General features: G+C 36.3%; 2 protein-coding genes across 3 annotated transcripts in view; one reads left to right on the top strand and one right to left on the bottom strand.

Moving 5' to 3' along the window:
* Positions 1-73: 73 nt before the first annotated feature.
* Positions 74-11,105, bottom strand: LOC135155009 (uncharacterized). Of its 2 annotated transcripts, none has more exons than XM_064103307.1 (3): positions 10,596-11,105; positions 4,783-5,708; positions 74-2,684 (listed from the first exon to the last, which is right to left on the bottom strand). In XM_064103307.1, the coding sequence occupies exons 2-3, from the start codon at positions 5,599-5,601 to the stop codon at positions 2,433-2,435; spliced, it is 1,071 nt and encodes a 356-aa protein (XP_063959377.1). In that variant the 5' UTR covers positions 5,602-5,708; positions 10,596-11,105; the 3' UTR covers positions 74-2,432. The 2 variants fall into 2 exon arrangements, with proteins under 2 accessions (XP_063959377.1, XP_063959378.1); XM_064103308.1 differs by having other exon boundaries at positions 4,609-5,708; positions 10,596-10,803.
* LOC129267310 (dynein beta chain, ciliary-like) overlaps positions 10,800-21,423 on the top strand; it is a 66,782-nt gene continuing 56,158 nt past the window's right edge. Inside the window, exons 1-6 of the mRNA XM_064103306.1 lie at positions 10,800-11,142; positions 12,955-13,060; positions 13,973-14,116; positions 14,738-14,867; positions 19,817-20,155; positions 20,737-20,841. Coding sequence (XP_063959376.1) covers positions 14,054-14,116; positions 14,738-14,867; positions 19,817-20,155; positions 20,737-20,841 — 637 coding nt within the window. The 5' untranslated portion in view covers positions 10,800-11,142; positions 12,955-13,060; positions 13,973-14,053. The remainder of the gene's footprint in view (positions 11,143-12,954; positions 13,061-13,972; positions 14,117-14,737; positions 14,868-19,816; positions 20,156-20,736; positions 20,842-21,423) is intronic.

The following is a 21,423-nucleotide window of genomic DNA, read 5'->3' as shown; positions in this document are numbered from 1 at the left end:
TCCCTTGACTTTATAAGAGATTTTGAGGAAACTTTAGTATTTCCACAGAAATAGAAATCTACACACAAAATAACACTGTTAGAAAAGTTTTATTTTTTCTTTCCACTGAAAGGCACAAACAAAATTACAGCCAGACCTCTCTTATTCGGACACGTTGGGACCAGCACCAATCCGGATAAGAGATTTATCCGGATCTGGGAGACCCAATATCAAACACATGCAGCTACCTCCCCTATACATGTAGTAGCTACACATTATCTAATATAGTGGGCGTACACACAGTATTCACTGCAGTGTCAGTTCAATTTAAAGGCGTCCGGATAATAGAGAGATCCGGATAAGGGGAGGCCGGATAATAAGAGAAGTATGACTGTAATACATTCATTCATATACATTACCAATGAGGTTAAAACAAATCAGAATAAACTCAACAACACCTTTTTTACAGTAAAAATGCAAAAGACACAAGTAGGAAGAATATCAATAGTTTGCTTTAAAAAAAAATGCAGATAAGAAAATAATAAATAAAATGTTATATATATACATATATACAGTAGGGACATAAAACAAATTAGATTAAGATAGAAAATTGTGAATACACATGTCCAATAAAAGACTGTGGGGGGTGGGGTTGCAAGGAGTGCTAATCCAGTTTTCTACATATAATCAACAGAAAAAGACCTTACAAAAAATTAAGAAATACCCAAACAATTCCATATCTTAATTCAAAATTCAAATGGTATTACAATGATTGAAGTGCAAAGGTGATAATAGTATCCCCCACCATTAACAGCAAACAATGATTTCATGACTGTAAAATGAAGGACAGTTGTAATACCAACAAAAAGCATCATAGATCTAGAAGTTCTGCATTTGCATAAAAAAATGTAATCATGAATTGCTTTCAAGATTCAAGACTTGATAAAACATGCAGCTCGTAAGTATCTTAAATGAATTTTACAAAACAGTAACTAAAAATACACATAAAATCAACCAATAAGCATTGTTACAAAACAATCAAGAAATTACACAAACTTTTCCATATCTAAATTCAAAATTCAAATGGTATTACATAATGATAAAAGTGCAAAGGTGATATTAGTTCTGGGCAGCTATGAGAAAATGTGTATGTCAGGAAAGAAAAAAATTATTCACTCCTAAATTTAGTACACTGAATGGAATTAGATGGTACTTCAATATTAAACCAAACTATAATGATGTATTTTAAAAACAAGCGAATGAAAGGTGAATTGTTGTAACCATTCTAAGTAAATTCAGTATTGGCAGTTGAAAAGGTTGAATCAGCTTGTTGGCCTGCTTGGGACTACTAGGTAGATAAATCAGAAGAAATCAACTACAATTATGACAAATCACAATGACAATGATGACAAACGAATAACCAATCTTGGCAAGACAAGAGAGAAGACGAGAAATAAATGAATGAAAGAAAACATTTCTAGCATTTGTACCAATATTGATAATGATATGGTACAGTACTTATTTGCAATGAAAAGATACATGTAATATTAATATTAATCGATTATGTTTATATATGGGTCATTCTTGGAGGTTATAAAAGTAACAAAAACCGACTCCTGGGGCCCATTTGCAAATAAAGGCCCGTATTTTGAAGTCAGGATTAACTTAGACCATGGTCTAACTCAGTGCTAAAACTATGGGAAGCCAAAATACAAAAAAAAAATATTGTATATTTCTTATGTTTACTATTTGGTTTCATTTTGCTTTCATAATGAAGAAAAATACTTCAGTTATCATTCCCAGACAATTATGAGCAATTTGGGTGTCAAATGAGTTAATAATTGAATGTGGACTGTTAGGGATTTGTGCTTCGATTGGCTCTCCATAGTTGAACCGTAACTTTAAATCTTTAACTTTAAAACTTCAGAATGCAGGCCAAAGTATAGTACAAGTAACTTTGCTATCCATTGGTAATTTCTACCACGGTAACAATACTCATCAGCCAATCAAAATCAAGGATTCCATGAAAGTAACCATTGCATACCAAAGCTACCATAATGGTATATTTTATGCAATGGGTCCCTGCATGGGTCCCCTACACAATTTGTCATTAAGGGCACTTAGTCCAATACTTTCAATGTTTTCATGTAAAAATGCAACATTTGTTTTCATGTTAAAATTTTCAATATACTATAGACCTTTATATACATGTATTTGAATAGACTTTTAAAGTTATTTACAATGTGTACAATATGTACATAGGCCTATCCCTTACAAATGAAAAAAAAAGAAAATATTTTCCATTTTGGCAACTTTCTCTCATATTTAGTATGTATATCATTGACAAGCCTCAGGTGTAGTAAATTAGTAGAAAGTTGCCTCTAGGAAAAAGTTATTATTTATGTGTTTTCGTTAGGTTTAGTTTTTGCTAGATGATAGATCCTTGGTAGCCATTACATATTTATATACCTGCCAGGCACAAATCTGCATGTACATTTGTCATTATTTATCAGTGGCTCTCCTTCTACAGGACATGATGATTTGGGATCTTGGCCTGAAATGATGGCAGTTTGTTCTGGTGGTATATTGATTATGCTGTATTCCCTCTGGATCCGTTTGTCAAGGTCTTCTTGTATTGGTCGTTTTCCATCAGTGCCCAACCATACCAAAATATTGACACTTCTGTCTACCAGATTACGTGACACCTACAGAAATGATGACAAATATGTGATAAAGATGTGTTATAAAATAAGATCATGATAATTGATTAATGCCTGTATTTTATGTTAACAGGTACATTTATGCAGATTTTGAAAATACTCAGCTTTTAACTACTGCTCAATAAAGACAGTGATTCTACCCGCTTTACAGATTTATTAAGATAATGTGGTAGTTGTACATACAGTCTGATGGTAATAATTATGAAACAGTTGATGGCAGTGTCAATTACTTTTGACAATATAATTGCTATACAATCTTGTTCATTATACATTACCTTGTTAATATAAAATCATAGATTTATCTCTGAAAGTTTTCGATCCAATTAATTTGCCAATGTTCTGATTGATATACATTGTTTTGAAAAGATGCTCTTTCTGTTTTTACAATAAAAGAGCATTATTCTGCTTGCAGTTGTGAATTACACTTCATCATTATCTGACACTTCAACCTTTCAAAAATGTAGTAACCATCAAGTTTGTTAACGACTGGTTATATGTTGGCCAATGCCATGCTTGATACAATATATAAATAGGATGAATACCCATTTTAAAGTAGTGGATTGGCACCCAATCAAAATAAATATCAATTTCCTGAAAACTTTATCTTAACCGGTAAAGGAAACCTACGCACACAGATCAATATTTAGCTTATGATTCGCATCATCTCCAGTCCGTCAAACACAGGGTACGGTAGTTAAAGGCCTTTATGACAGGGCATCGCGCTTTGTATCGAAGCCACAATCCGCCGCCGCTGAGAAGCAATGCATTGCTTCTGCTCTCATTTCCCATGGTTACCCGTGCTCCTTTCTCAACTGCGTAACCAAGAGGAAGAACGCCACCGATAAAGAAGTTGTGCAAGGCAAGTCTACCGTTGTTCTACCGTTTGTCAATTCTATTTCTTGCCAGCTCCGCCGACACTTAGAGAAGTATAGCATACACGCCGTTTTCAAGTCTAAACAGCTAGTGTGCCCCAAAGACCCCACGCTGCCCGGTAGACTCGATAGCGTTATCTACAAGATACCATGCAGTGCTTGTGACAAGGTTTATATTGGGGAAACGGGCAGACCCGTTAGCGAAAGAATGCTAGAACATCCCTGAGATGTCGAGCACCGGCGCATAGATAGTTGGGGATTAGCAGAACATGCTTGGCTTGCATAGCACCCTCCCAATTGGGACGAGGTAAGCTGCATAGCGCGGGATAAGCACTGGTACACATGGCATGTTAAAGAGGCTATCCAAATCCACCTACATCCGAATAATGTTAACAGGGATAACAGCATTGACATCCCCGAGGAATGGCTTCCGACCATTCGCCGGCATGCTCCCCCTATGACCGCCTGATGCTCATCGGTGAATCACCCTCCGACGTCCACATCTAATCACACTAGTATTTGTACAGCTGCCGCTGATAACAACGTCCGCAAATTGCCCGCTTTCCATGCGGCCCGCAGCCGATGGGATTTAGGGCCCAGCGATCGCGCCATCCGCGGCCTACAATTGGTCGGTTACTCCGACCAATTGTAGCACGGCAGTTCCGGCACCGATGGCACGCGGCTTACGGTATAAAAGGCACCACAGCGATTGTCCACCTCATTGCCTGACGAAGACTAGCAGGTGCAGTCAAAACGTTGCAATTTCAGTTTGCCACATCATAAGACCACAGATTATTTCCTTTACCGATTTTATACTACCATGATGATCAACAATTTCCATACTATCAAAATTTATTTAATGAAGCACTTTGAAAGAATCAAAGCCATTAGCATCATAACTGTTTTATTGCATACAATATCATATGATTTAATTAATTTGAATACTAGTCAGAATTGTTTTCTAAGGAGGGGGGGGGGTGGTTACCAAAATTTAAAATGAGTTTTAAAGAATGTATATTACAGTGTACAGTATTTACATTTTAACTATAGATTCACTGCATGCATCCCAAATTTGTCCACTAGGATCCAGGCTGTTCAAATGCTTTGTGTTCTTGTGAGTTCAGGATTGAAGGGAGTCCACTTCCTGATTTTGTTACATGAAAGGGTACTTGTAGACAGATGTTTGTTTTAGTTAGGTTATGCACACTTACTCTTGCAGAGTGTGAAGAATTCCTTGGTCGCCTCCTCTCATACAGTTTCCAGGCGAAATACATGATTTCTAAAATCACTATTAAGGTGGTCATTATACATATGTACACATACATGCCATATACATGTTCAGGTTTGCTTTGCTCTCCTTTTGTAAGGTTTTCATGCAGGTGCCATACATGTAAGTCGCTTTCACTATCTGTTTGCTCAATCCTGTCCATTCTGTCAAGTAACCCATTCGTTGTATTGTTCATGTCCTGTAGGATTTGAAATACTGCTACATGTACATCATCTTTTTTATTAGGAGTTACTGCTGTAGTTGTTACTTCTGGGATTGTTTGTTCAGGCTGTACTGGGAAGAATGCTTTTCCCTGTGTACTAATCATCTTGTTCTCGAGTCTTATGTCCACATGCATCAGCGTTGTATCACTCCGCTTAAAATTCTCTAAGGTCATTTGGATCTCAAGTTTTCCAAATTCTTCTGCTGGTTTTATGTTGGTGGCAACTTGGAAACGACTTCCAAAGTTCTTGTCTTTGACAGTGTTTCCAGATGTCAAGGTTTTATCGATGCTGACGAGTGATACTCGTTCCAGTTCATAGAGGATCAATTCAAGATCCTCTTTAAGTAGTCTAATATCAACCCGTGCTGAAATGTTTTCTCCAACCTTACAATAGTTGTCTGTGTTGTCAAAATCAACACACTCCACCTCATTACTGTCCACACAAGAAGAGATTTCATTACTCGTTGCACAAGACAGGACAGAGAACAATACGAGTCCAGTCAGAACAGCCAGAATTACATTCTGTCTCATTAGATCCATGTTGATTGAACAAGAAAAAGTGTCACTTGAACGAGATCAGTTCCTACAGAATTGTGTATGTCGTTCACAGGTTTTCACAGTATGTCTCAGCAAAGCACTCTTTGAAACTGTTAAAGAGAGAAGAAAAAAACATGGATATGTTCAAATGCTGTCATAAAAATTAAATGCATAATGTTGTTTAAAGGTTTGCATGGTGGTATGTACAATCGCTGATGTGGTTTACGGTACACCATGTGTAGTGTCATAGAAACAGTGGATAGAAGAAGAGAAGAAATGGATAGGCGAGAAAGTGGAGATTTGAGAGTAGAGTATTCTTTCTTGAAAGTAGTCCTGAAAAGGACTGTAAACCAGGAAAGATTGAAGAGTTGAGAACAGCTTGAGTAGTAGAGCTGATGAGGAGATGCTGGCTTGAGTCGGCGAGTAGAGATGATGAGTAGTAGAGAGACTCGACGTTTCGGGCAGGTTGACTGTCCATCTTCAGAAGAGTCTCTCTACTACTCATCATCTCTACTCGCCGACTCAAGCCAGCATCTCCTCATCAGCTCTACTACTCAAGCTGTTCTCAACTCTTCAATCTTTCCTGGTTTACAGTCCTTTTCAGGACTACTGTCAAGAAAGAATACTCTACTCTCAAATCTCCACTTTCTCACCTATCCATTTCTTCTCTTCTTCTATCCACTGTTTCTATGACACTACACATGGTGTATCGTAAATCACATCAGCGATTTTAAATGCATAATGTAGAGATGAAACTGTATCTGTTTGCACTAAAAAAATGCCTTATTAAATACACCCTATAACTCAGTTTCTGATTTGTTACTTTGTGTTTATTTGCATTTTATACATCCAAACCTCATACAACATTCATAAATTTGAAATTTACTTTAACCTACATTCATGTAGACTGGGCTATTTTGACACCAATAAAAACAGGGTGGTGGGATGATTCAGCCCCCCCCCCCTTATGATCACCGCACGATTGCGACAAAAATTGACACGCACAATACCCATGGCATAATCTACAAAACTGTAAGATAAAATTCTGTGAAAAAAATTAATGATAAATATTATTTATGCTAATTTTGAAATGCTAACTTTTTTTTTAAATCAGAAGTTTGCTCTAATCAACTGAATAATACCCCTAAAATGTTAATTTTTGATTCACAAACTCTTTATAGGAATCTGGATACTTTACTTTGACCATAAACAAGATGAAATTAATTTATTTTAATCAGTAAAAGGAAAAATAATGATACATTTATCAATTTTGGCACTCATCAACTCTCTTGAACGAATCGAAAGACAAGCAGCGAGATTCTGTACTAACAACTATTCAAGAGAAGATGGTGCTGTTACAGGGGCCCTAAAGGATTTAGGCTGGGCCACACTGAAAACTAGAAGCACCATAAGATGGTGAATGGACTAGTCTCAATTCCCGTTCAAGACTATGTCCAATTCAATGAAATATCTACGAGACACAACCCCAAAAAGTTCAAACAAATCCATCATAAAGCTGGTGCATTTCAGGACTCTTTCTTTGTATCCGTATTTTCAGCTAGAATAGATCAAAATTAATATCAGTTAATACTTTGAGCCACTCCACACGTACATGTAGCATGTTCTTCAAGTTAGCGTGATGTGCCAATCCTGGAATTTTGCTGACTGATCGATACAGATACAGAAAAACACTATTTGCGCTGGATTTTTACACAAATTCACATACACTGTATTCTTGGGTCTGCATGCACTTACATGTACAAAATGTTGCATACATGTTGTAACTACGCAACCAAGTATATGTGCCAGGGGCTCACAATTTTGGTCTCAAAAGTTCGCGAGACTTGAAAGTAAAAAGTCAACGAGTGACCGTGTCAGAAAATTTTGTGCGTTGGATTTATTGCAAAAAATGTTAAGGGGGGGGGGGCTGCATGAATCAGCCCCTTCAGTCTTATTATAGGAGTGGGCTATAAATGGGTGATTTTTGGTTTTTCTGTGGCAACAGTTATTTTGCATTCCTTTTACCTTCTTATCTCAACATGAAATGAAAATATTTTTTGTCTTGGGTCCGAGAAAAAAGTATGCCGGGCCAAAATCCAAAATAGCCGCCAAATAGAAGTTGTGGCCAAAACTGTGATTTTGGGGGATTTAAATCCCCCAAAATCAAAGTTTTGGCCACAACTTCTTTATTAGGTGGTCTTTTTCTCTGGTTTTAGTGTCTATTCATATGTTGTGGGGGGCAGGCAATTTGTTTTTCCTAAAATTAGTACTTTTAAACCATTATTTGTAGAGTTGAAAGGTGATTTTTACTTAAATTTACACATTTTAGACCCTTTTTTCAGCCAAAAATTAGGTTTCATAGTTTCGTGGTTCTTGGATATTAGACTATACCAGTTGAGATGTAGTAAGCAGCTTCGTATAGAATTGTGTTGTACAGATATTTGCGAAATATATCTTATTAAATAAAAAAAATGTAATTTATCCATACAGGCTAATATATATATATTGTACATACGACACAGCATACATGTATATAAGATGGGTGGTATGAGAGAAGGCTTCTGATTGGTCAATTGCAATGACGTAATCCGGTATATGGCCACGATCATGGCATATACCGGCAATTTCTGCACGATAGCTTGTGTACAAAACCTCATAAGGTGATCCATCGATCGATACCTTGAGGAAAACGATTATGCGGTAATTTTTCTGTGTTCCCATCTCATATAACGCATAGTACATGCTTATTATCGTTTAATATACAATATCATTCATATCCATAAATTTCTCTTGTGTGTTTATATTTCAACTCGGCCTACGCCCTCTATAAACGCACGCAAGAAATTTGAAATCTATGGACACTCATATTATGGTATATTGAACTCAACAGCATGCACTATATGTATAATATCCATGCATTGACCACCATGACATATAACAAGTCCCTTTATATAATTTATCGTGTCATAGAAGTGAGCTCCTGAGGTTTAGAATTAGATTGTCACTTGTGAATTTTAATTGCTTTTTAGCTGATGTACATGTACATTGTACATGATGTAACCCGATGATAAACATAAATTGCACATAAATATCATGTACACGTACTTACATCACATTTTTAGCCATACCTTCTTCATTTGGAGGCTTGTTCTTACATGGTTGGGGTGTCTAACCCTATGTTCATGGGGTCAGGTAACTACCATGATAATGTAACGATGATCAACGGCCAATCAGAATTTAGGATTCCATGAAAGTAACAATTGGATGGCAAAGTTACCCTAATGGTAACAGAATAACCACAGTGTAAATGCCATAATATATGGGGTTGACTAGCTACATGTATAATCCATTGTTAATGATATTTACCACTCTTCCACCCCCTGTATGCATATTGGACAAAACGTGTCTTCAATTTCTGGGACAAAACATACATGTATAGTATCTTCACTTTCTGAGGCATATAATTCAAGAGGTCATTTCTATGACACTAGTTTATCCTACAAATGGTGGTCAATGCAAGGACATACATTATGCAGTGCAGTATGTACAATACATTGTACTATACTGTAGATAGCACCTGTGGATAAATTACATTTTTTTTTTATTTAATATGATATATTTCGCAAATACATGTAATCCGTAAAACAAGGTAGAGGAGAGAAAGAATATTGTCATTATATGTTGAGATACATTACAACCTTGGAATAAATAAAAACTGTTGGCATATTAAAATGAAAAAAGAAGTATTTTTGACCCATGTATAGCCCACTCCTACTTATAAGGATTAAAAGGAATTAGCTCTTTTTAGGTAATGAGGGTCACATGAGGAGTCCAGAAAGCAGTGCTCCTGAAGCTCCTGCATTTTTGTCAACCTTAACCCTGTCTTGCGCAACTTTTGAGACCAAAGTTGTGTCACCTATGTACGCGGTTCCAAAATTAGGCAACATTATGTAAGTGCATGTCAGACCAAAAATTGCTTGAAAATGTGATTTCGTGTACAAAGTCAATGCAAATTCTGTTTTCAACCAATAATCATAAATGTATGATTATTTTTAGTTTTGCTGGTCTAAATGTATTTATTTTATGCTGTTTATGATCTTAGAAGAGTTCCCAACAAATTTCATTGAAAACACTTTTCATTGAAACACAATAGGTCCAAAAAACAAGGAAATACATGCATGTACATGTAAGTATAATTGCCAAAAATTAAAATACATAAGAAATTACTCTGATATCGCAATTTTTTTCATGTACACATGCAAGGAACACCAAAAAGAGTTTTTATACCAAAAATTGTAACAATTGCAGCTTTATTTAGGGAGTTAGAGGGAAAAGTATGATTTCGCATACCAATGACGCATAAATTAGCATAATCGCTAAATACCAATTTGCATGAAATAAATTGCTATACAGTTTTGTAGATTATGTCCAAGACAACCTGCATGCCAGTTTTCAGCGCGATCATGTGGCCAACAGCCAAAATCTCAAGGGGGGGGCCTGGGAAGCCCACCCCCCCCCCCCCCGGCCATATGAACTCCCAAAATACCCCGGTCTAGATAGGGTTAACCCTTAAAATACTGGGCTCTTTTACATGTACAGGGGTGTATTGAAGACTTGGTGGTACGAATGGGTCCATTGCTATTGGTAATTTTTCTCTTAATATTTTTTTCTCCAATTGAATTTCAGAAATCAGGACAACAATCCTGAATCTTTTAGCCACTTTGAAAGTTGAAAATCAGGACATTCCTAATAAAATCAGGACAGTCTGCAATTGAATTCTTCCCTTACCTTCCCCCTCTTTCTCATTTTTGTTCTGTTATAAGTCGGGTTAAAATATTATGTTGATTACATTCTTGTATATTTCACTCTGACCCATTACATACATGTACAGCCAACACTACATGAATATAACACATTGGTAACTCTCACTAGATCTACATGTAAATGGTAAGACTACACTGCAATATCATTGCATTCATTGTTTTAATTATACTCACTTGTCAAATTCTGGACTCAGATGCCATAAACCCCTGCAATTGTGTGTAATTGGCTTTTACAAGATGAGGAACAATTATTAGTTGTAAGTAGAAACAGTGTGTTGGAACGATCGACTTGTATACATGTCTAGTAGTACGGGAAAACTGTGAAACCGGAAGAAATTGCATGCAAACGCGCATGCTCCGTCGCTAACCCTGCACAAAAGTCTCGATCCCTATTGTTGCCAAACTTAATAGCAAAGCAAACATTCTCAAAGTTTGAACACAGAAAAGATTAAAAAGATTAAAAATTTATCATGTCCAAAGTCCAAATAATATTGAGCGAGTGCTTGGATACATGTAGCTATCGGGCATTTTGCATTTACAGATGAATGCATATTTTCAGATATTTTTATTGATTGACCTGCCATGTTTCAGTATAATAACAATGGACTGTTGAAGCAATGATCATGAATCGGTGGTTGTATGATCATACATGTACATGTATTGCCTATCACACAACGTTATGTCAGCTCTATCAACACAAGCACCCTAGTCTACTGACCTGGTAAGACAGTATTTCAACACATCTCAGTATCATCGATATAGGAAGGACCTTTAATTCAATTGAATTATTAAAGAAATATGGCTGATTTTCAGAAAGAGAATTCAGGTTATTTCCACTTTCCCAGTTTCCTGTTTCATTCTAATTTATTGTTGTGATACTTTCAATATTTTTTTATTTGGGATTTTGTGTACACCCTCATTTGTATTTCCTTTTTTTCCCTCTTTCCCTATTTTTATTAAAGGGGGAATCGTTGTACAGTTGGGCTGATGGTTGGTTGCAAATTATGTTGTACATTTAACCAATTCTCATAAAGTTTGGAACACACACTGGTAATGGGGTTAAAAATGTGCAAAAATCCATTTTCGCATGTGTTGGAAATTGTGTTGCCATGGTAACAGTATATTGGCAAAAATTTGATAAAATATTGTGGTTCAAAATACTTCCTCAGTTTTTAACCAATTCTCATGAAATTTGGCTAAACACATTGGTTTTGAGATAAAGATGTGCAAGACAAATTTGTTTGCGTGTGTCAAAAACTGTGTTGCCATGGTAACAACATATAATATGGCCAAAAAAAATAGGTAAAAATCTTGCAGTTCGAACTACTTCATAATTTTTAATCAATACTCATGAGATTTGGGTCACATGTTGGTCCTGAGGTCCTGATGTGCAAGACTTCTTTTTTGCTTGTTTAGCCATTTTGTAATAAAATTATTATATTATGAAAATTGGCCAAAAATCTTGTTCAACCTACTTGATCAGTTCTTAACCCGATTCTCACAGAATTTACCACCCACATATGAAAGGATGAAAAGATGTGTAAGACACATTATTTTCTCATTTGTCATTGTGTTGCCATGGTAACCACATATTTTGACCCAAAACAGGAAAACTCATTACTGATCTCACCACTTTCCCAGTTTGTATCCAGTGCTCATGAAAGTTGTCAGCAACATTTGTCTTTAGATAAAAATATGCAAGTTCATTTTCCAAATCTATTTGAAATTGTATTTCCATGATAACAGCATGCTAGTGCCCAAAACCCAGGACAACTAATTCCCCAGTTTTGTTTCCATAGCTTTTGTACAAAATTTTGTACAAACATTCATTATCCATTTGATTCAAGTGTACTGGTAACAGCTATACATTGTACATGTATGGTGGGGTATCAATCACCTTCAATGATATTTATATTTTTTTCTTTCTGTTTTCCGTTATATTTTCTCTTCATTTTCTTTGTTCTGTACAAACATGTATGTATGTATCTCATTCTTATTCTTGTTTTTGTCCTGATAATCGTGTATAGTGTATACAGTAATGATAACAATAAATATGTGGATGAATATACTGATAAATACAGAAACAAATAAATAGATAGATGGATAGATAGATGAATTAATAAATACGTACATAACGATGAAATATTTATTGGATGTTGTTTGAAGGTTTGCATGGTGGCATGTACAATCGCTGATGTGGTTTACGGTACACCATGTGGAGTGTTGTAGAAACAGTGGATAGAAGAAGAGAAGAAATGGATAGGCGAGAAAGTGGAGATTTGAGAGTAGAGTATTCTTTCTTGAAAGTAGTCCTGAAAAGGACTGTAAACCAGGAAAGATTGATGAGTTGAGAACAGCTTGAGTAGTAGAGCTAATGAGGAGATGCTGGCTTGAGTCGGCGAGTAGAGATGATGAGTAGTAGAGAGACTCAACCTTTCGGACAGGTTGACTGTCCGTCTTCAGGAGTGGAAATATGGTGAGTTTGAACCTGAGCAGGAATTTAAATTTTTTGTTTCTTTTCATATTTTCCCAGATTTGATAAGAAGCAGGATGAGACTGGCAAGCTTGCTGATTGCTTTGAATGGAAGAGCCAGCTTAGATACAACTGGGATGAAAGCAGCAATAACTTGAAAGTCAAGGTACATACTGCCCCATCATTCAAACAATTTTTCATTTTTCTGCTATCCACAAGTTGTTTCTATTAAATAATGATGGGTTCGTATAACCTCTTATATAGATTCCTCCAGCCTTTTAAAAGTGTATTTGCAATAAAATTGAATTGTGATTCACATTGGTGTGCACTATCATTGAACAAAATGTTTCAGTATGAGCATGCAACAATAATTTAGAATGGTCATTGCCAATTTTGGAATTGATTTTAAAACTTTTTCTTATAAGACATAGGTGCTCTACAGTCATTAATCATGCCTTCAGCATACAGTTGTCTCTGGGGCACAAAATAATTTCTGTGAATAAATTCCCAACAGAGTACCTATTTTCACCCAACTGTTGGGTGTTACATATAGCTGTTTATAAGTTAAGAGCTACTTTCAGAATGACTTGTGAAAATTTCTACGTGCTGTGCATTCGCCAATTAACATTTTGGTGCATACCATATAAACAAAAAGGATCGAGAGATTCTTACAGTTGTTCCTAATGAATAGCTTTATGAAATGACCCCCAGGATTGGTTTGCTACCTTACCTTGTGGTCAAGAGATATGAGAACATCAAACCTTTAAATCTATGATCTACATGTACATGTAAATACATTTTGATTCTTGGAATTAAATTAGATCATGTTTTAGATCATAACTGTATTTCGAAAATGAAATCAAGGTTGAAATGGTGGGAGGGCGGAAGGTCAATCAACTCATCCCGTGCCACATTTTTCATGAGTTCCCTCATTTGGATGTTGAGTTCACAGATATATAATTAAAAGTGGGGGAAAATAACATTGCATCTATAAGTTAATACGTTTATTGCAAGAGTGCATTCAAAGAACATTGATGCATATTTAAAATGATTTTCCCCTTATTTTATCTATTTACAGCTCCTTGATGCAGAGTTTGACTATGGCTTTGAATACCAAGGATCGGCAGCACGTCTAGCCTTCCTTCCAGGCACAGAGAAGATGTATTATAGCATGGCTAGTACCATAAAGAGTCATACTGCAGCCATGTGTGTTGGCTCAAATGTAAGTTAATTGTTTTTTTTTTTTTTTTTTTCATTTTGTTGATTAGTTGTTTTCATACATTATCTCATAATTTACTTATACAATTTTACATTCATATGTTTACCCTTTCATTTACCTTTTTTAATGATCCATGTCTTTGTTCATTTATTTAATTGTTTCTTGGATAATTATGCTATTGTCCCAATATTACCTTAATAGTCAATCTGTATTGCTCAGGTAATCAAAACCTAACAAAGTTGCAAGATGGCTTATTATGAAAGGCTTCTATACAAGCTCTTTGCAAAGTAACCCATTACTGGATCACCTTTTCCCCTTGGTTTGTTTTATTATGATGTGTATTTTCAACCCCCCCCCCCCAAATTTTGACAGTTAATAAACTTTACATGAAAATTCTCATTGAAATCAAGCATTGTAATACTTTAACCATACCTGATGGGATTAAAGTGATTGGGATCTCCTGAAAACTTATTATCAAGATATTGTAATGTCATGCATTCATACTTCCTAAACTGTCTCGAGGTTCAAGAGTTTAGGACAATGGAGAGAAACACACAAAACATTGAATTTTAATGTTATGTTGTACAGTAGCCTAATTTATTGATTCATATGTTATTTACATAGTTGAGTGGACGTGTTGAGACTGCGAGAGAGCTGAGTCGTATTGTAGGTCAACCTCTGTATGTCTTCAACTGTACAAAGACAATGGATGTTCTTATGTTGGTCGATATCTTCAGGGGGCTAGCATCAACAGGTATGTGATATGAGTTCAAAGTTCAAAGTTCAAATTTATTCAAACCAATCAAGAACAAGAGACATATCACATAGCTTAACAAAAATGAGAATGCATGATAGGTTTGGGACCCCACCCAGGACCAAAATCCAGTTAAAACCAATTAGGGCAAAACCAATTGAAACCAGTTGGCCAACTGGTTTCAATAGGGAAATTGGAACAACTGGTTCCAATTGAAAACCAGTTGCCAATTGGTTCCAGTTAAAAACCAATTGAAAACCAGTTGCCAATTGGTTCCAGTTAAAACCAATTGGGCAACTGGAACCAGTTGGCAATTATTGTCAATTAGTTCCAGTTGTTCCAATTTCCCTATTAAAACCAATTGAATCCAATTGGAGGCAACTGGTTTCAATTGGTTCCAGTTGAAACCAATTGGAGGCAACTGGTTTCAACTGGAACCAGTTGAAACCAATTGGTTTCCAACTGGATCCAATTGGAACTTCCAGTTGGAACGAACTTAATTAGTTACAAATTAATTAGCATTTGCACTAACTATTTCTCATGCCAACACAGAAGCAGTGTTATATGTCTATTAATACCAATGTAAAGGGCATTGATAAAATACAGACTTTCATGTGTATATATTTATATGGAAGATCTTCAAATATATGTACTTTTATTTGATGTAATTTGGTAACAGTTAGTGGTGTACTAATTATCCTTTAATCTGTTTTAATTATAATCTATAACATTTATGAACATGGTTTTCACTGCTAAGTATTCTAAATACTAATCTTTAAAAAGTGTGGTACTTGAAATTGTAAAGAATTAAATAGATACATTGTTAATGATGATTAATCTCATAAAACATTAATATGTGCACACTGGCAAATAATATGCAAATTAACTGGTTTCAATTGGATCCAGTTGGGTAACTGGAAAATTTCCAATTGGAAACCAATTGGAAATAATTTCCAGTTACCCAACTGGTTCCAATTAGAATTCATTTCCAGTTACCATCTTTCCAGTTAGAAGTCATCTCAGTTACCCAATTGGTACCAGTTAGGATTTCCAGTTACACAACTGAATGGTTCAAGTTAGGATTTCCAGTTACCCAACTGGTTCCAGTTAGGATTTCCAGTTGCCCAACTGGTTCCAGTTAGAAATAATTTCCAATTGGAAGTCATTTCCAGTTACCCAACTGGTTCCAGTTAGGATTTCCAGTTGCCCAACTGGTTCCAGTTGGGATTTCCAGTTACTCAACTGGTTCCAGTAAGAAATCATTTCCAATTGGAAGTCATTTCCAGTTACCCAACTGGTTCCAGTTAGGATTTCCAGTTGCCCAACTGGTTCCAGTTGGGATTTCCAGTTACTCAACTGGTTCCAGTTAGAAATCATTTCCAGTTGGAAGTCATTTCCAGTTACCCAACTGGTTCCAGTTAGGATTTCCAGTTGCCCAACTGGTTCCAGTTAGAAATAATTTCCAATTGGAAGTCATTTCCAGTTACCCAACTGGTTCCAGTTAGGATTTCCAGTTGCCCAACTGGTTCCAGTTAGAAATCATTTCCAATTGGAAGTCATTTCCAGTTACCCAACTGGTTCCAGTTAGGATTTCCAGTTGCCCAACTGGTTCCGGTTGGGATTTCCAGTTACTCAACTGGTTCCAGTAAGAAATCATTTCCAATTGGAAGTCATTTCCAGTTACCCAACTGGTTCCAGTTAGGATTTCCAGTTGCCCAACTGGTTCCAGTTGGGATTTCCAGTTACTCAACTGGCTCCAGTTAGAAATCATTTCCAGTTGGAAGTCATTTCCAGTTACCCAACTGGTTCCAGTTAGGATTTCCAGTTGCCCAACTGGTTCCAGTTAGAAATAATTTCCAATTGGAAGTCATTTCCAGTTACCCAACTGGTTCCAGTTAGGATTTCCAGTTGCCCAACTGGTTCCAGTTGGGATTTCCAGTTACTCAACTGGTTCCAGTAAGAAATCATTTCCAATTGGAAGACATTTCCAGTTACCCAACTGGTTCCAGTTAGGATTTCCAGTTGCCCAACTGGTTCCAGTTGGGATTTCCAGTTACTCAACTGGTTCCAGTTAGAAATCATTTCCAATTGGAAGTCATTTCCAGTTACCCAACTGGTTCCAGTTAGGATTTCCAGTTGCCCAACTGGTTTCAATTGGTTTCAACTGGAAATTGTTAAATTCCAGTTAAAACCAATTGAAACCAGTTGAAACCAATTGAAACCAGTTGGAAATCCAACTGGTTTCAATTGGATTTTGGTCCTGGGCATAGAAGCAGAGCTTGTGGGAGGGGCCCCTTATAAAGTACATTACAACAATAATGAGATGAAAAACATATTTACAATGATAATCTAAAGAGTAAAATAAGAAAATGCATACAAACACAACACGCACACACACACACACAACACACATGGTTTATCAAGAATCAATTTAAGATATTTTGTAATCTTTCAAATAAATATTTTCGACATGAATTTTTAAATATGGGCAGTGTTGGACTGGATCTAAAGTTTTGTGGTAACTTATTCCATTCTTTTGTACAAACTATCACAACTATCATAAAGTAATCAGATGATAGGGGAATTGACAGCCCCAGGGACAATGAAGCTGTCTTGTGTTAATAAAACAAAGTGGCTTTTCATGAAAGAGTACGGTGGAAACCTAGGCCCCATCTTATAAAGACTTGTGATTGCTCCAATCAGTCACAACTATGGAAAGCCAGCAATGCCAACATCTAAAATGCATGTATGTTTAAAATATTTCCTTGATATGGTTATACCTTCATTTTTTTCCTGTTGTACAAAGGACATTGTGCAAGCTTCGTGTAGAAAAATATAACATTGATGGATTTCCATAGTTGAGGTTGATCAGATCAATTGTAACTCTTTCTAAGACGGGACCCTGGTGTATTGCACCTGCTGGTCAACATCCACACTTACCTCAGCAGGCCTCTACAAAAAAAAAATTCATCACTTGCCCTGTCGGGCAAGTGATAAAAAAATTTGCTTGCCCGATAGAAAAAACTGCTTGCCCAATTTAAAAAAAAAAATTATTTTGCTCTTAATTATTCTTTTCTGTCCTGGCTGAACTTGATTTACTTGCGCTGCCCTTGGCATTTATTTTTCTTGACTCTTGTTCAAGTTGTTCTGGTCGCCGATCACGACGACAAAAGTCGCCTATTTTAGTCTGACGACTCATTGTTTATTTGGTTTGAATTTGAAGCGGAGTCCTGGCCAGGGTGACCAGATTTCACAAAATGAAATACGGGACAATCGACAAAAAAAAAAGATCAAGAAAGAAGGCTACACAGTGTTAGACTTGTGAAAAAAGTACAGAATTGGAAGGGAGGGTGAACGAAAGAATGAAGGAGAGAAAGAAAAGAGATGAATTGAGAAGAAAGAAAGAAAAAATGAAGGGGAAAATGAAGGAAATAATAAAAATATAAGAAAGTTCTAATAAATGGATGAGAGAATAAAAATAGATAAAAAGGTTTCTGTCATTCTTTGAATTGAATATAGAAAGAAAAAAAAAGAAAAGGGAAGATGAGCAAATGTGTAAAAGTCAAAACAAAGAAGAGAAAGACAAAAAGAAAGTAAGAAAAAAGGAGGAGGAAAGAAAGAATGAAGGAAAGAAAATTTTCCTTCATTCTTGGAAAGAAAGAAGAAAACAGGAAGGAAGGAAGAAAGGGAAAGAAAGTATAAGGGAAAAGAATAAGGACAAAATGAAATAAATAATGAAAGAAAGAAAGAAAGAAAGGAGGAAAGAGAGGGAGGAAAGAATGAAGGGAGGCCAGAATGAAAAAAAATAATAATGGAAGGAGAGATAGAACGAAAATAAAAAACGAGTGGAAGGGAGAAGGAATGAAGGAAACAAAAAAAGAAAATGTAATAAAGAAGGCAAGTAAGAGAAAGAAGGAAAGAAAGAAAATGAACAGAGAGAGAGAGAGAGAGAAAGGATCAGGAAATAAAAATAGATATGTAACAAAAAAGGGCAAGAAGGAAAGATAGAAAAGAAAGAAAGAGGAAAAAGTTCAAACTTCAAGCAAATAAAAACAATCCAATCATATGACAAAAATCCTAATGATATTTGGTGTTTCTTTTATATATTTAAAAAAGAAAAACTGAAATGTTTTAGAAATGAATAAAATACGGGACGTCTGGTCCTGGCCGAGTCAGTCCAAAGCTTGCATGCATTCAGCGCGATCTAGCTCGAGACTCGGCTGGCTCGATCGCTCGTGTACGTCCGTACATGCGCTCAGAGGGCGAGAGAGGGGTTTCCCCAGCTAGCTCTCCTTCGTTGATTAGTAGCGCATGCGCACATTGTAGTTTAGAAAGTAAGATGGCAGCCTCCATCGAACGGGACCGCTGGTGATAAATTGTCGCCTTTTGTCGGTAAATTGGCGCTGATTTGACATGTTTCCACTGTTTTTTTACTGGTATGACATTGTATGAGAGATAATTGGCCGATAATTGCAATTTATCAAAAAATTGTTAAACTTTACTGTCAATTTATCTTGTTCATTTTCAAAACAACCACTTGCCCGATCGGGCAATTGACTTTGAGAAATGCTTGCCCGCACGTCATTTTCACTTGCCCCGGGCAAGCGGGTTTGTCGCGCCCTGCTCAGTTACAACTTGTGAGAAGGACCACTTTTCTACAAAAAAATACAAAGAGGGAAGAATAAAACAACATTTGAACTTGCCCCATAACTACATAATGAGAAAGACCTCTTGCTTTCTAAATAAAACATACAGAAGAAAGATGAAAAAACATGAAAAAAGGTTTTCCAAATTTTATAAATAATTTCCTCAAGTTATTAAGAATTGAATGAGGCAGTGTAGCTATGAGAAGGGGAACAAGAAGATAACATTCAAACTTGCCTCATGACTACCCTTTGAAAAGGACCAATATAAACACAATTTTTTTCCATATTTTATGAATCGTTTAGGTTCTTGGGTGTGTTTCAACAACCTTGCTCACATCGTCCCAGGAGCCTTGAGTGTCCTCTGTGAGCTCCTACAGACCTACCTTGAAGCACTCCGTGCGAAGCGCCCTCACATCACCTACGCTGCTCTCGGAGAAGAGATCGCCCTCAACCCATTGGGGGCGTGCTTCGCTACCCTGGACAGCGCCCTCGAAGCTCCGTCCATGTCCAACATTGACCGTCACCTTGTGTTGAACTCTACGATGTCCATGCTTCCGTCAGATCTGACCGGTCTGTTTAGGACAGTGTCCATCACCAGTCCTGATTTCAGGATTAGTATGGAGATCATTCTTCTCTCTCAAGGTACATGTATTTATAGTCATGATAATAGTAATATGCAACATTTACAGGGTGTATATAGATTAATGCTGTGGGATTTGAACCCTGCACTTTGTGGTTCAAAGTCCAAAGACTTTTCATAAATTCTGTTCATTTCAATGGAATATATATTGCACTGAGACACTTTAAAAGAAACATCTACTGCTTCTTTAAGCAGGAATCCTGCTATATTATAAGTATTCTATGTGTATTTCACAGTGGCCTCCCAGCATGCCTCATTGTTTTGTCTATAATGAATGTCACAGTGAGGATTCTGGCTTGTGTGAAGGTACCTACATGTATGTGACCCCAAGCCATCTTGTAATTTATTCATGGTGTACAATTTTGATGCCACTTTTCAGACTATGTAATTTATTTATTTATTTTTTGAATTACAAACATATTTACTTTTAAAAAATGTATATATGAAAATTTATCAATAAAGGTTATGAAACAAGGCAACACAGGCAAGTAATTGAATTTTTGAATGCTTTAATGAGATCGTATTCACATTGGTCAGTTGAGATTTTTGCAAAGTTTATCTATTCGTTATTTTAATTTTACAGGCTTTAGGCAGGCTGCAGAGCTATCTTCAAGACTAGCTTCATTGAGAGAGATGTACATCAAGATCATTCCAATGGGACTCACTGTTAACAATGATAACAAACTTAGTAAGTTGATAATCTAGTTTAGCATTCTTATCCAGTTCAGAGGTCAGTGTTACAATGTGGTGTAATTGATCCAATCACCTTAAATATGACCAGCAATAGATACAATTATATTACACCTAGATAGATCCTTGTGATTTGATTGGTTGTTTGATATCGTTCATTCAGCCCATTTTGCAATGACGTCATCAACCGTGCAATTTTGGATCCATTCATCGTGCAATTTTGGATCCATACGATTTTGTCCATTGCACTCGCTCACCGAGACTGCAGCTCATGCACCAGCAGTGCACATGTTGTAATGACGTAAAAATCAACAGACCGAACTCGCACTGCATGAGCATGTTTTGCATCGAAATTCATGAATTTCATATGGAAAAAGAATAATTATTTAGGTGTCATATAAACCAAATAATGAATGTTTTTTTCATTCGTGCAATGGACAGGATAATGTACTTCATTCGGTGAAAGATGAAATAACGATCCATTCAACTCGGCTACGCCTCGTTAAATGGATTATTTCATCTTTCACCTCATGAAGTATTCTGTCCATTGCACTCATAAACATTCATTATTTGTATACTA

Source organism: Lytechinus pictus, chromosome 8, assembly GCF_037042905.1.
Source record: "Lytechinus pictus isolate F3 Inbred chromosome 8, Lp3.0, whole genome shotgun sequence".
Taxonomy (NCBI): Eukaryota; Metazoa; Echinodermata; class Echinoidea; order Temnopleuroida; family Toxopneustidae; genus Lytechinus; species Lytechinus pictus.
This window is presented reverse-complemented; position numbering and strand designations above follow the sequence as displayed.